Raw genomic sequence first — 15007 nt, 5'->3', positions numbered from 1 at the left:
GGATTTCGCGCGAGTACTTACTCCCGTAGTTCAGAGCCGATAAACAAAATGGCGAGGCCGCGAGGAGAATTGGTGCGTAGTCAAGCATCACGGCCTCAGTCCCAGGCCGCCGAAAACAAGCACTCGCGGGCAAAATCCCACCAGGCACGGAGCTAGTCCCCGGGAATCAAGGGTTAGACCCAGCTTGTGTTGTATTCACTAGCTTGATAGCTTCTTGTTTAGAAGATTTAACAGGAAGTGAGATCTGACCACAAGAAAAATTATCATTCTGAGAGGACGGTTCCAAGACTTCCGAATTTTCGAATTCCCCTTATTTGATGTAAATTATATCTCCACTAAGCAGGCAAAGACGTCATAAAAGAATAACTAAAATGTTCATTTCCCGTTGTTTAAAATCTTTATTACGAAAACTTGTAATTATAATGATATTCCTAATGTTGCCAAAACATAACACTGACAATATTTCAAGGGTGGTCGACAAATGGCTGCTGCATACGAGCCATCATGAAAGAAGGGACTCTCCTGAACCATTAGTAGTCCATTGCAAATCAACGATTTCTGGATAACATAAGTTGTTTTCGTTAAACGTAACTAATTTTTCTACGCTTTGTTCTCTATTTGCACTGTTAATATTTTCATTATAGCCACAGCTATTTCATTTACAATATCATTTATTTCAATGTTTTTTTATATATATATTGGCCCCATGAGGAATTGTCAATTAATTAATTACTTTGTGCATTTTTATACGTATACCTAAATGAATAAATAATTAAAAACATTTATTCATTCTTAGTTAAACTTTCATGCCTAAGTTTTCGTGTGCATTGGAATTTTTTCTCTAGGTTAATTATATAAATTTAAGGTTATACTGAGTGTAAATATAGAATAAATTACCTTCGTCGATTTTCTTTTTTAAATACAACAAATAAACACAGACACATTGGTTCAATTTGCGGACGTAATTTTGGGAGTATGCAATATTTATTATGCTATTTAACGGATCACATAAACCGCAGCGTTCTTCTGAAACTTGAGATATATAGCTGAACACTGGACTAGTAATTCCCTTATAGGGTGTCCGTTTAATACGGGTTTGACCGTAGGAGGAAAACATTTTTTTTTTTAAAGGAGCTACGTCACGAATTGTGGATCTGAAAAGGTTTAGCCTAAATTTTTCAAGTTCTTCATTTGTAATCCGTGTTAATCTTCTTCATCGTTAACCATCCTTGCCCCTTTATGGTTTATTGTTATCTCTTTGGTGTTTCTCAATCTAAGTAAACTACTATTTTCAGGTTTCCGTCAACTTAAAGGTCATTTCGTGTCCTGGCCAAAGTAACCGTGACAAAATACCGTGATTTAGCTCCTTTAAGGTGTCAAGAAGCTTTGATTCAATACCGTTTAGTTTTTGATAACATTGAACTCTGGTCCATACGGGAACTTTGTAATATCCTCACTGTCTGTGTCCCTGACAACCAATATATCATGCTCTCTGTATCCACCCGCCCCAGGCTGCCCCTCGGGGACTGTGATCATGGGCTCCATAGATACCACCATATTAGGCTGTAAGACTGTTTCTATATCTTCGCGGATTTCTAAGCCCGCTTCGCGGCCATAATAATGACAAAGAACACCGAAAGAATGTCCGTAACCAAACGTGCGATACTGTAGTAAGTCGTGCTCAAGATACATTTCGTTAAGCTCGTGTGCTATGTCGCTACACCGAGCACCCGGTCTGATTAGATCCAGACCCATGCGGTGAACCTTACAGTTGATTTCCCATAGTTCCATGTGTCGGTCCGTTGGCACGTGATCACAAAACATCGTGCGCTCCAGTGCCGTGTAGTGTCTAAAAGAAAGAAAAACGCAAGAATCAAATAACGTAATTGAAGAGAATGCGAGCCACTTGTGAAGAACGTCAAGGTTCTGTTCGAGTACCTGTCACATGAAATGTTTCTTGTTTTCAGTGAACCCTACTCAGGCCACGAGAAGTGCTCGCGAGGCCTTCAAATCGCTTGTTTCTATCCTAGAATCACGACAGAATCCTGACTTCATGTTGTTTTAACTCGAAACATTTTATTGTTCTATTGTTCATTGTTCTATTGTTCATTGATGTTTCCACGACAACCCTATTTTGACATGCATGTTTTCTCCAGACTTACCCGGCGATCATGGGAAAGCAGTTCAAACTGAGAATGTCTCCTTTCTGCAACCGACGGGTGGTGACTGGGTTATGAGCTCCGTCTGTGTTGATTCCTGACTGGAACCAAGTCCACGCTAATTCAAAACAACGACAACATCAACATTCACATTAACAACAAAAATAATTTGAGCTTCCATTCAAAGGTATCTTTTTCTGAGCGGATATATGAATGATGAGACTGTCGCTGACCAAGCCAAAGCATGAGCCCTTCAGGTTATATGTACGCTTCATGTGATCAGGCCTGTACCTTGCAGACGAGTGGAAATTAGGCGTAGTGTTCACTTAAGAAAAGAGCCGGGTCACCCCATCTTTAAAGAGCGAGAGACCCTCGTCGTAGGGTGACCCTATTCCAGAGTGCACCCCCCCCCCCACCCCTTCAGAGTGCACGAGAAAGAAAAACAACTTAAATGTACATTGCTTTGTTAACGCCCGTGGCATAGAGCAGATCAGTATAAGGAGAAAGCAGTCATAAAATAAGCAAAACAAGCAAGTGTCTCCCTCTAACCCTATACCCGTTTGGAACTCTAGACAGGTCTCCTGGATTGGCGTTGTTTAAAGGTTAATGCAATAGTGCTATACGAACATAACTCTACCGGTAAATAGCTGAGAAGACTGATCGGGCTATTCACTCATGAATGTCTCCAACTTGTACGTTGCATGCGATAGCCACAGAATAGAACATCTCAAATACCGAAATCACGAAAATTCGTAAACAAGATGACATTATCGCAAGAATGACAAGAAAGAAATGGTACTGGGTCGGGCCCGTAGAAAAATAGATTTGGGTAATACTACGAAAAAAGCCTTGTTCAGGACGCCAGATTGGATGAGGAAGTGGTGGAGACCCCCAAAAAACTGGAGAAGAACCGTAGCAAAAGAACTGCCTTCTGCAGTATCTGATATGCGGTGGAACCCGAAAGGCGGAACAGGACCAGTCCATTTGGAGAATTACTGTGTAAGCCTTTTACACGTCAAAGGACAGATGATAATGATAATGATGATGATGATGATGATGATTCGACATCACAGGAATTCATAACAGACTGGTCACTGCGAATTGGGTTACAGCAATACATTGAATAGATGATTCTTATCTAAGATTGCCAGCATTTGCGCATTATTTTGATTTCGATAACTAAAAATCGTAACTTACTGTCCCGTATTTCGCTGTGAGGATATGTGTCGGCAATTTCTCGCACCATGGCTTCGGTTGATGCCAAAGCAATCTCATGCTCGCCCACACCTTCCTTGATTGCCTTGACAGCCGCTTCTCCACCAAGATCGGCAATGCGTGCACCTTGTTTAATAAGTTCTATCTCCTCAGGCGACTTCAGCATGCGCATTTTCATGGTCGGCTGACTGACATCTACAAATTTTGCCTTCGGCAAAGCATCGGAAAACTTTCGATAGCTGTCGAGATGGACGAAGTCAAACTCCACTCCGACCGTCTTGGCATCTCCAATCTGGAAGAAAAATGTGATATTGGTTCAATACGAATAAATAGAACTGTAAAAAATACAAGAAGTGATTACATGACTGACAACGTCAGTGGTTGTCTTTGATAGCCCATAACACAGTGCATATAATCTCTGATACAAACCTGTTGTTGCACAGCATAGTAATAATTGTCTCTTTGCCAGTCCGTATAGACGATGTTATCGCCGAATGTCCGGCGCCACGGCTGACCGTAATCAATACCTACAGAGACAAAGAACATGCGTGTCAAAAGCCCGTATGAACTTCCACTAGCCATTACAAGTATCTAAAGCCAAAACATCTGCGTACTTTTCAATATGTCCTATAAATCATCGAGGCTTAATCACCTTTCTATCGCATATCCTGGACAATATATATATCTATATAATGTCGTTGGCGATAATTTATGCAACTGGAAACGGCAGAGTTCCACCGCCTGTATCATAGCATGCACACTTCATTTTTATGAAATTTTTTCCGCGTACTCACAACCGCGGAAGCGTGGATGTTACAGTTTTTCAGTGCACGAGATTCCGAACCATTTTCGAAAGGTGTGCAAAACATCCTTACCAGCAGAGACGCTCATTGCCTTATTCGCAGTGACAATAAACGCATAGGGGCGTCCAAAATAACAATACAAGAAGTCACTGAAATAGTGAACGTTGTGATAGGACGTGAATACGCATGCGTCAATTTCATTTGCCTCCATGTGGTGTCGTATCATGTGCAGACGGCGCTGCATTTCTTGGGACGAGAAAGTCGGTTTCACCTGTAATTGGACAACAACGGTGATCAATTGTTTCGTCGAGATTGCCAGCTTGTCCCAGGCGCGCAGAATTTGAGACAAGTGTAAGAGAGACGTTGAAAGCGAACAAAAAGAAAACAGACGTGAAAGATAAAATTCAATCCGCTGTACAAACAGTTTTAGTCTTTTTACCTGCTGCTAGCTGGAACAGGTTGAGGGGTAGTGAAAAAGGCGACAAATGTAGACGATTGTAACTAAGACGCTATGACAGTATAAAGTGGGTCGTTGTAACTATTCTGTCCTGAATAATGTCACTGTCTCAAGTTCATTTTGACACACCTAATTGAAGAAACATTATCATGAAAAAGGTATAAACCATAAACGATACGACACGGTGGTTTTCTTGGAAACTTGCGAAGTAATATATATACTATTGTGCCTCCTTATGGACTGTGTACGTGCATTAAAACGGATATTGTGGCACTATTAAACTACTGGAAGGCTAAGCAGTTTCCGAGTTTTTCTAAATCACAACTCCGCGCAGCTGACCTGGATCATTAAACGCCAAGAGGAAACAATATATCTTGAATATTCATACACGCTTTTTCATTCTCCCCATAACTCCATGAAGTCGTGTCAATTATTGTTTATACTTTTTTCGGGCAATGTTTTTGCAACCAGGTGTGTACAGTATATATTCGGCATGCATCGTTCCATATTTGCTCGGTACACGATTCAAGGCTGATAAGGCCGAAAGTAATAAGAATCGTTACTTTCAGTGCTTTATGGTAGTTCCTTAGCTACCTTTTCGCCATTCTGACATTCCATTGTACGTATTTGTTTGTGATCACTAAGTGCCACTGCCGAGAAACATCGCTGGAGGACTGCTACCCAGCTATGTCGAGAGCTGCGCACGTTCTTGGCTAAATGAAGCATCTAAAAAGTAAAAGGATACAAAATAAGAAAACGATTGAAAAAGAAAAAGAAAGAAAAACCGAACGAGTCTTCTCCTTGGCATCCTTTACTTGGATAACAGTTGAAATTTTGCTACTGGTTACCAGTTTTAGAATTTCAGTTACTCGTTATCGACTCCCTGGGCGTTCTCAAAGTCCTTCGCAGTTATAGCTAATAATAATTTTTTTTTTTTTTTTTTGTCTATTTTCATCGTACTTTGTCAATTCGGTTTTGTTATTATTCCCACCTTGGCCACGTTGCGTCATTGCAAATTAGACTCAAGCCAGCCGCCCATTATGTTATCGCGAAACTTTAAATTCGAATAGACAGCCTCGAAGCACATTTAAGAGTGATTAGCGAAATTTTAAGTGCTTAAACTTTACCCGTACTTGCTTGTTTTAGCATTCTTTGCAAATTAGTCAAGACCCCTCTATACAACAATAAGTTCGCTTCATCGTTTTCAGATGCGCGGAATATTCAAAAATAAAAATAACCAGTAACTGAACCCCGAGGGCTTCGCCGACATCTACGACTGTCGTTTCGTTTTGTACGTAGATAACACCAAATAACTTGTCAACATTGAGACTCATGATTGGAGAATTAGAGGTAAAGCAAACTTGTGACAAACTTACCTTAATTCGGAAAGCCGACTTCCTCGCAGATGGGCTCAATGAAACAACAATGCGACCGAAATAACGCAGTCCATTTTATTGCTTCGGACATGACAATAGAGTTTGAGAGACATATCATGAACAAATTAATTTTCCTTCGTTTGAGGGCGGAATTTTTGCATGTTTGCTATTTTCTTTGTATTCCTTGTACAAGAATTTCTTACAGTTCCTAATTACCAACTATTGATCTTTGTTTCGTAAGAATATATAATAGGGCATTCGTTTACAGTGTAAGAATTTTCATTCCAGGTTTCAGTTCCTAGCGCCCACGTGAATGATGAAAGCACGTTGAATGGAACGAAGCAGCAAACGTTTTGAAAAAAAAAAACTGTCTAAAACTGCCGTAGGTGGCTGTTCCGAAAACGCGGAGTGCGGAGTGCGGGGTGTGAAGTGTGAAAAAAAAAAAAATCAATCAATCAATCAGTCAATCAAAAAACAAAAATTAAAAAAAAAAAAAAATTAAAAAAATTAAAAAGAGAATAAAAAGAATAATTAAATACATAAATAAACTAGAAATAGAAATTTAAGAAATCAAAATAGTAATTATTAAAAAATTCTCACCGCCTGAAGCGGACTGTTCATATCGCGTATATTTCATTCAGTCCAAATGGTATGTTCAACTTACGATTTTCGTAGTTTGCAGTTCACTTTTAGGAAAGAAAAATTAAAGAACACTCCAGTTTTGACAATGTCTAGAAAAATGTGAGAAATTACACCTTCGGTTCCCTTGGAAAGCCGTGTTGCCTCGAAACAAACTCAAGCTTTGCTTTCCAAAAATGAACTGCCCGTGTGAATTAACCCTTCAACCATTCAAAAACTCGTCAACTGCGCGTCCTAAAGGCTAGTTCTCGCAATTTGATTGATGAAGTTCAAACTAGAACCTTGCAAAATTTTCAGCGTTGAAAAATAATAAGATAAAAACATGTAGATTGACAAATAAAGAAACAAATAAATACACAGGTAAAGTCTCACTTTGAGAAAACAAATTATCAAAATAACATATTTTCCCGAAAAAGCCATTTACTACGATTATCTGTTGAGTAAGGAGGGACGAAAGTTTGGTCACCAACTTTTAACGTAAAAATCGTGTTGCTGTCACGAGCAACTGGCTCCGTATCCATTGACAACTTGTCGGCCTTTGAAGTCATTGGCAGCAAAGCGCGCGAAATTGTAGGCGACGCGACAGACGACGCATGGCTGTTGATATTGTTACCAACGGAAACGAGGTGAGTTGCCCGTGACAACACCATAATTTTAAGACCAAAACTTCGTAACCATACTTCCCTCCTGCCTTACTCAACTAATAATCGTAGTAACTGCACAGCGCCGCTTGTCTCGCCAATTCCACGGGCAACTGCGGCCTTGTTTTTTTTTCGGTTGGAATTTAATATCTTCTCCGGTAGAAAATGACTGATTTTAATTTGGAAATAAAGTGAGGTTGGTACACACTTCTTGAAGACTTTTAACTCAAAACAAAGGAAAAATATCCTAAAAGATGCTATTCACGCCCTGAAAATGATTTGGGTCTGAAAATAATTGAAACATGGGGAACTTAGAATAAGTTAAGCCTCTTCCAGGCCTTCAGTTAGTTGGGGCGCAGCGCGAAGAACAGCGAGGGAAAAAATAGGGGACAAGCGCGGCGAGAGAAAGCGCTTTTCCCCTATGTTTTCGCTCGCCGTTTTTTTCGCTGTGCCCCAACTAACTGAACGCCTGGAAGAGGCTAATTTAATATTCCTAAAAGTGAACGTGAGTTGAATATACCATTTGGACTGAATGAAATATACGCGATCTGAACAGTCCACTTCAGGCGGTGTGAATTTTTTAATAACCATTATTTTTAGTTCTTAACCTTCTATTTCTAGTTAATTTAGGTATTTAATTACTCTTTTAATTTTTTTTCTTTTTTTTTTTTGTTTTAATTTTTGTTTTTCAATTTTTGTTTTGTTTTGTGTGTGTGTGTTTGTTTGTTTGTTTGTTTGTTTGTTTTTTCACACTCCGCACTCCGCGTTTTCGGAACAGCCGCCGTACGTCTATGTCGCTGGCAGGATTTTGCGCGAGTACTGTATTCCGCAGTTCAGCCAGGTCGAGTTAGCAATTCTCTTCGTACTCTTCGCTCGGATTTTGAAAAGTAAAGGGATAAAATATAAGGAAATAAAATAGCAGCCGAGTTCTCTCTTTTGTATCTTTCATTTGTTTATCAATCTGGTTACCGGTTACTAATTTCAGAATTTCATTTATTGGTCACCCAATGTATGAAAAACATATCTACTACCCAAAACACCTACAATCCCTGTATCAAAGTACTTTTTAACTATTGCCTAATTCGTCAACCGCTATATAAACAAAAGGCAGCCATGGAATATATGACAGTGGAACCTCGATTTTAACGAACTTCTGTGTAACGAAGTCCTCAGTATAACAAACGATATTTTCGCCCGGGTAATAGTAAACTATATGGAAAAGAACCCCGATATAACGAAACCTCGTTGTAGCGAACTTCGTTAATATATAAACGAAGTATAACTAACTAAATAAACTGCAAAGCCGTGAACTAAGATCCTGCTTGATTGAACGTTGGATCTCACAGGAGATCTAATCAGCCAAACTTGTCAAGTAAAACGATGAGAAGTCAAAGACTACTGCGAGGCTGACACGGCCGGACCATAGTATGTAGGTGGAAAGTGATGGGCACTGGTGAAACTGCCTGATGCATGCACAAATAACATATTTCAGCCAGATAAACGTGGTCTAAGAAAAATTGTCTCTTCGGCGATGCTGTGTCAGACCCCGTCTGCGCTACGCCAAAGAAATTTGAAAAGGGAGTTTTCACTCTGAAAACGCATCAAATGTTCTGGGTCCACACTACGCCGGAGAAATTTTGGATTTGTGTTTTAGGAGATGTCGGTCAGGGAAATCACTTGATTAACATGACGCCATCTGGCGTTTTCAAAATGTTTTCGTCCGCAAGGAGATGAAAGCCGGCGTTTTCAAATTCCTCCAGTTTTAAAGAGCGTTTCCGAAAAGCCCCGTTTTCATGACGGATTAGCTGCGTTTTCAACTTTCTCCAGTTAGTGCGGACGCTGCCTCAGTGAATGGTAGCCATCGCTCCCGGCAGGGGCATTTTGTAGAACGCCGAACGCCGAACGCCAAATGTACTGTTTGCTTGCGGTGTAGTAGTTTCACCCATGTTTGTTTGCGGTTGGCTTTAGTTTGTTAAGGACAGAATTATATTGCATATGGCCCTGTCCAACAAATAAAAGGTAACCGCAAGCAAATATATATAAGTGAAACTAACCGCAACTGAGCAAACAGTGCATACGAGATTCGGCGTTCGGCTTTCAGCGTTCTGCAAATTACCCATGTCGCATCGCTCCTGGGGGTAGCTTTAATCCACAGCCACCTAAACATAGCTAAACGCCGTTCTCACAGAACTTCTATAAATGAAAACGGCGCTTTTCAGCCAACAGAGTCGGAAAACTTAGGTATTCGGCCTCAGTAAAGGAGAGGCAGGGTTTTATTAACTTTCAAAGCTCAGGAAAGTTTAGAAGCTGTGTTTGCATATTAAATAATGTCAGCGCGACAAAACTGATTTAGAGTCGACGCAGCCCCTGGCAAAATTTACCATTTTAGCATTTTAGTGGTTTTAATGGCATGTTTTTGGCGGGTGGGAAGCGGGGTTGAAACTGGTAAACAAAATTCCTGTACAAGGAAAATTTAAATCGCGCGTTGAAACGGAACAAATTAAGTCGGAAAACTTAACGTTGAGAGAAATTTTTTAGCTTACCCTGTTCAAAATCAAAAGAGTCTTACCTAATCAACTGAAATCGAATCCCTTGCGAATCAAACTCGAAAAGCTGATCGAAAAGCTTTTGTACATGTCTTGCTTAATGTAACGAGTCCTTGTTCCGCAAGTAACGCATGACATATGGAATATTTTCTTGACGTTTAATTGAATATGATCAATTCATTTCCGCGCGCTAAAAAAAGGAAAAGCGATGTGAAATGATTGCAAGCGGCCCCTGAGCTATTTTTCTCGCTCATGCACAGGCCGCTTAAGCTCAAGCTGTGAGCGCTGATCATCTTGGGAACAGCGGTCATGGCAAACATATAAGTTCTTCGGTTTTAGGAGGTAGAAATACTGGAAAGCTCTTAGTGAAAATGCGCCAGCTTACTTGCACAGGATATTGCTTGTTGCACTGTCTGCTGATTCAAGGCGATTTCAGCGAGTTATTCGCCGCTATATATCTAGGTTTCCAGAGTGTAACTGGCTAAAATCATTTCAAATTAGCAGAAAAAGCCAAAAGACAACAAGCAATAAAGTAACATGAGGCATTTTTGCTAAGAGTTTTCTGATATTTCTACCTTTTATAATATAAAAATGAAAATTCTCCCCTGATGAATCTAGACTACCAAAGAAGTGTAACAAACTAAATCAGTAAACTGCAAAAGTGCAAACTGTTGGATCCAACTGCAAACTGTTGGATCTCACAGCAGATCGAATCAGCCAAACTTGAGAAGTAAAACGATGAGAAGTCAAAGACTATTGTAAGGCTCATACAATGGAGCCTTTGAAAACGTTGGCGTCACGATAATGGTTTTCCTCAAACACAGATTTAAAAAAAAGGACCGGTGACTTTTGCATTTTCAAATTTCTCTTGCGTAGTGTGGACGCAAAACATTTAATGCATTTTCAGAGTGAAAAACCACCACTTTCAAATTCCTTTGGCGTAGTGTGAACGGGGTCTGACACAGCATCGCTAAAGAGACAGAATCTCTACTGCTCTAGCGTTTTTGATGATATAGACGTCTTCTCATTGACGATTTATTCTCCTGATAATATTGCACGTTTATCTGGCTGAAATATTTTATTTATGCCATGCATCAGGCAGTTCTAACGGTGTACATCCGCACGAAAAGGAAAAGCCGGCGTTTTCAAATTCCTCCAGTTTTTTAAGGCGTTTTCGGAAAGCTCTGTTTTCACGACGGATTAGTGTAGACGGTACGCCTAACCCTAAAAATAAAGCTGCATGCGTTTTCAGATTTCTCCGGCGTAGTGTGTTCGCTGCTTCAGTGAACGGTAGCTATCGCTCCTGGGGGTAGCTTTAACTCACAGCTGTCCACAGCCACCGGTTACACATAGCTAAACATCGTTCTCACAGAACGCCGTGCGCTGTGCATCCAACAGAGTCAAGAAACTTAGATGTTTTCAGCCTGAAGGAAAGGCAGCGTTTCCTCAATTTTGAAAGCTCAGGAAAGCTTAGAAGCTGTGTTTTGCACACTAGTATTAAATAGTATAAATGTGACAAAAGATTTAGAATCGACGCAGCCCCATCATTTAAGTGGTTTTGATGGTATATTTTTGACGGGTGGGAAGCGAGCCTGAAATTGGCAAACAAAAATTCCTATATAAGGAAAATTTAAATCGCGCTTAGCGAGCCACGCAGAGAAAACATGGAAACATAACGTTGAGAGAAACCGTTCTTAGCTCACCCAGTTCAAAATCAAAAGGGTCCTACCGAATCAAAATCGAATCCCTTGAGAATCAAAATCGAAAAGCTGATCCTTACGCCAGGAAGAGGAGATGAAGACAGAAATAAAACCAAAATAGGTTACGAAATATATTTTTCCTCCATTTCCATCGCACTCTTTCTTTCGGTTTTGTTATTATTGCCACCCTGATGGCAAATGCGACCCAAGCCAGCCGCCCATGTGTATTGTGTTACCACGAAACCTCGAACAGATAGCCTCGAAACGCATTTAAAGGGTGACTAACCGTTAACCTTAACCCGTACAGTGCTCGTTGTAGAATTCCTTACAAATTAGTTAAGACCCCTCCATACAACTATATATTCGCTTCATCGTTTTCAGATGCGTGGAACATTGAAGAATAAAAATAACCAGTAACTGAACCCCAAGGGCTCAGCCGACGTTTTCGGCTTTCGTTTCGTTTTGTATATAACATTAAATAATTTGTCAACACTGAGACTCATGTTTCGAGAATTGGAAATAAAGCAAGCTCGTGACAAACTTACCTTGATTCGGAAAGCCGACTTCCTCGCAGACGGGCTCAATGAAACAACAATGCGACCGAAATAACGCCACCACTATAATGCTTCAGATATGACAATCGAGTTTGAGAGACATATTTTAATGTCATGTAGGAATAACTTGTTTTTCTTGTTTTGCTCAAATATTCACAAAGCAAAAGTTTCGGCGAGGGGCGGAGCAAGGTATTGTGATGGCATCAAGCCCAAGTAATTCAGTATCGTCTCAGTATTGAGTTACACTGCTTTAAGGGTCGAAAAATCGATTTTCTTCTAACTTTGCCAGAGAGCTGCCCTAGAGCTATCTATCTTGGTACAGTAAAACATTGAACCACAGTAGGTTCAGTATGTGACCAGTGGCGGATCCAAACCTTGAGCTAAGGGGAGAGGGGGGAGGGGGGCGGTTTCGGTTTCGCTTGCCCTGCGGGCTTTACTTCCTTCTGTAATAAGTCTTTCTTCCGCAAATACTCCTTTTATGACATATGGAATATTCCCGTGACCTTCTATTTGCGATAATGAAAAGAAAAGCGACGTGTAAAGAGATTGAAAACGGCCTGTGAGAGGTCGATAATTTTTTCGCTCACGCAGAGGCTGCTCAAGCTCAAGTGTGAGCGATGATCATCTTGCGTAAAAGTGGTTATGGTATAGAACTGCTGGAAAGCTCTTAATAAAAATGCTTTATCTTACTTCCGCAGTATATTGCTTGTTTTTTATTCGCTTGCCTGCTCAAGGCGATTTCAGCGAGTTATCGCTATGTATCAAGGGTTTCCGGAACGTAACTCGCTAAAATCGTTTAAAACCAGCAAGAAAAGCGAATGGACAACAAGCAATACACTGTGGAATTGGAATTACAATAAAGCATTTTTGCCAAGAGTTTTCTAGTATTTCTACATTTTAAAACCGATCGTAAATATTCCCATTTACATGACGATTGACCTCGTCGAGCTCGAGCCGCCTGTCACTCGCACAACCGGATGTTTTTGGGCCGAGTACACACAGAAACCGGAAACCGCACGTGTATAATCTCTGGCATCCGTCGTAAGCCTGTATCCTACGAGTTTTGGCACAGTCTGGAAATAGAGTCTGACTGTTGTCTTTAGGCGATAATCCGGAAAAACACTCCTTCAGTTTCGTGCGGATAAATTGCGTAAAAGAATTTATGAAAGAATTATGAAATTTTGCATAACAGCCTCCGCTCCAAAAGTGTGTCGGAGTTAAAGTCTAAGTACATCGCCGAACTTTGAATTATGATAACTTTTTAAGAAAGCTGATCTCTGAGCAGATTCTCTTGCACATCTGCTGAATGTCCGGTAGACAGTAATTACTTTGTGCGGGCAAAAATCCGGATCGGGTTTGCCTCCGTTATGAATAAACATCATTCCGCTTGCAGCTACATTTAGACTTCACCAATCGCAGCTCATTACTTCAAAACATGTCAAAATTATTCTTGGTTATATAAGCTTTACATTGATATAAAGGTTTGAGCGCTTTCTTAAAATTACGTATCTGCGAGAACGGTTTTATGCCACGTAACATAAACCTAACGTTGTAGATAGAATACTAGCCTTTGTGAAACTGACCTTTGACGTCACACTGAACTGTTTACTAAGATCCTCTTTTTCCTGGGTCTCCGAGTCCAATAGAAGATTGCATACAATATTGACGAGAGGAGAAAGTTTATCCCACAGTAAAAGTGTCCTAGCTAGGGATTTACATTCGAGGATCAGAAAAGGAACTGCGTCCAAAACTGAGCATTGGGTTTTTTTAAAAAAACCCTTGACGACGGCTATAATAATCACAGGCAGGAGCCCATTACCTCCTGTCACAGGAACGTTTTAAAACGAAAATTAAATTGAGACTCTCACAAGCCGTCGCGAAATAAAATAAATTTGAGATGGCGAAAGTTGTGAATTTTGCTAAAATTCTGCGAGACGCATTACTTTTTGAAGGGTGTTCCATTCTGGCACCACCCCCGCCGCGAGACTTAGAAATTTCCAAGAGACCCTATTAGCGATCATTAGCAAGCTAACTAAAGACACTTACCATCACTAGAGAAGTTCACAAAACCCAGTTGCACACAGCAAAGGCCGGTTTCTACACGAAACAAATGCACGCACGCACCGAGGTGCTGTCGAATAATGCCGCGTTTACAGTGTTTACATTTTCACGACGCCGCGTGAGTTACACAATAACACGTGATATGCGAGCTTAACAGGGAACTAAAAATAGTCTCTATTGTTTTGTTCGAAGAGGTTGAGTGATATGGATTAGATGTACGGGCCACAAAAGATCCCGGAAAATGGTCTCGGACCGGAAATGATCCCCATATTGGACCGCAAGTGATCCCGACCAAAAATTATGGAATGGCATGGATTCATATCAGAGGAAGGTGGAAACACATAAAACTGAACACACTCAAAAACATGTTTTATCATTTTGCAAGAAATACTCCAGAGTTGTTTTTTTTGTTCTTCGCAGGGTGTTGCACGTTGATGTAGACACACATAAATTTAACAACCAAAAAAACTTCCGACAACAGCGAATCACCAAAGTTAGGGCTTTCCACAAGTTGCTCAAGATTTCCCATAAAGTTGCCCGCAATTTCTCTAAAAGTTGCTCAAAAGTTGCTCAAAAAAAGTCAGAAGTTACTTTTTATAACAAAAGTTGCTCAAAAAAACAAAAAGAAAATTTTGTTGCTCTCTTTCATTTGGTCTGATGCAAAAGTACAACAAAAGTAAGATTTCCCAGCATTTTGTGCAATTTTGTGGCGTAACCAGCGTTGCTAAATAACTTTAATTTGTCCTCAGTTAAATCCAAAACAAATGTATGAGTAAAGACTGCGCACCAATATTTATATTAATCTTGTAAAAATTTCTTCACCTGAAGCACTCGAGTCAGTCTAGTGTGAATCTTC

The 15007-nt window shown here is 40.3% G+C and overlaps 1 protein-coding gene across 3 annotated transcripts; it reads right to left on the bottom strand.

Annotated features, from left to right (window-relative positions):
* Positions 1 to 378: 378 nt before the first annotated feature.
* On the bottom strand, positions 379 to 14738 carry LOC145499842 (creatinase-like). 3 transcript variants are annotated; one of them, XM_081479369.1, is made up of 7 exons: positions 12082 to 14738; positions 5229 to 5360; positions 4250 to 4448; positions 3804 to 3901; positions 3357 to 3666; positions 2163 to 2277; positions 379 to 1849 (listed from the first exon to the last, which is right to left on the bottom strand). In XM_081479369.1, the coding sequence occupies exons 2-7, from the start codon at positions 5358 to 5360 to the stop codon at positions 1402 to 1404; spliced, it is 1302 nt and encodes a 433-aa protein (XP_081335495.1). In that variant the 5' UTR covers positions 12082 to 14738; the 3' UTR covers positions 379 to 1401. The 3 variants fall into 3 exon arrangements, with proteins under 3 accessions (XP_081335495.1, XP_081335494.1, XP_081335496.1); XM_081479368.1 differs by having other exon boundaries at positions 14137 to 14738; XM_081479370.1 differs by lacking the exon at positions 12082 to 14738 and adding an exon at positions 6011 to 6030.
* Between the last annotated feature and the right edge of the window lie 269 nt (positions 14739 to 15007).

This window comes from Orbicella franksi, chromosome 10 (genome assembly GCF_964199315.1).
Source record: "Orbicella franksi chromosome 10, jaOrbFran1.1, whole genome shotgun sequence".
In the NCBI taxonomy this organism is placed as follows: domain Eukaryota; kingdom Metazoa; phylum Cnidaria; class Anthozoa; order Scleractinia; family Merulinidae; genus Orbicella; species Orbicella franksi.
Note: the sequence above shows the minus strand (reverse complement) of the source record. Positions and strands in the feature narration are given on the sequence as shown.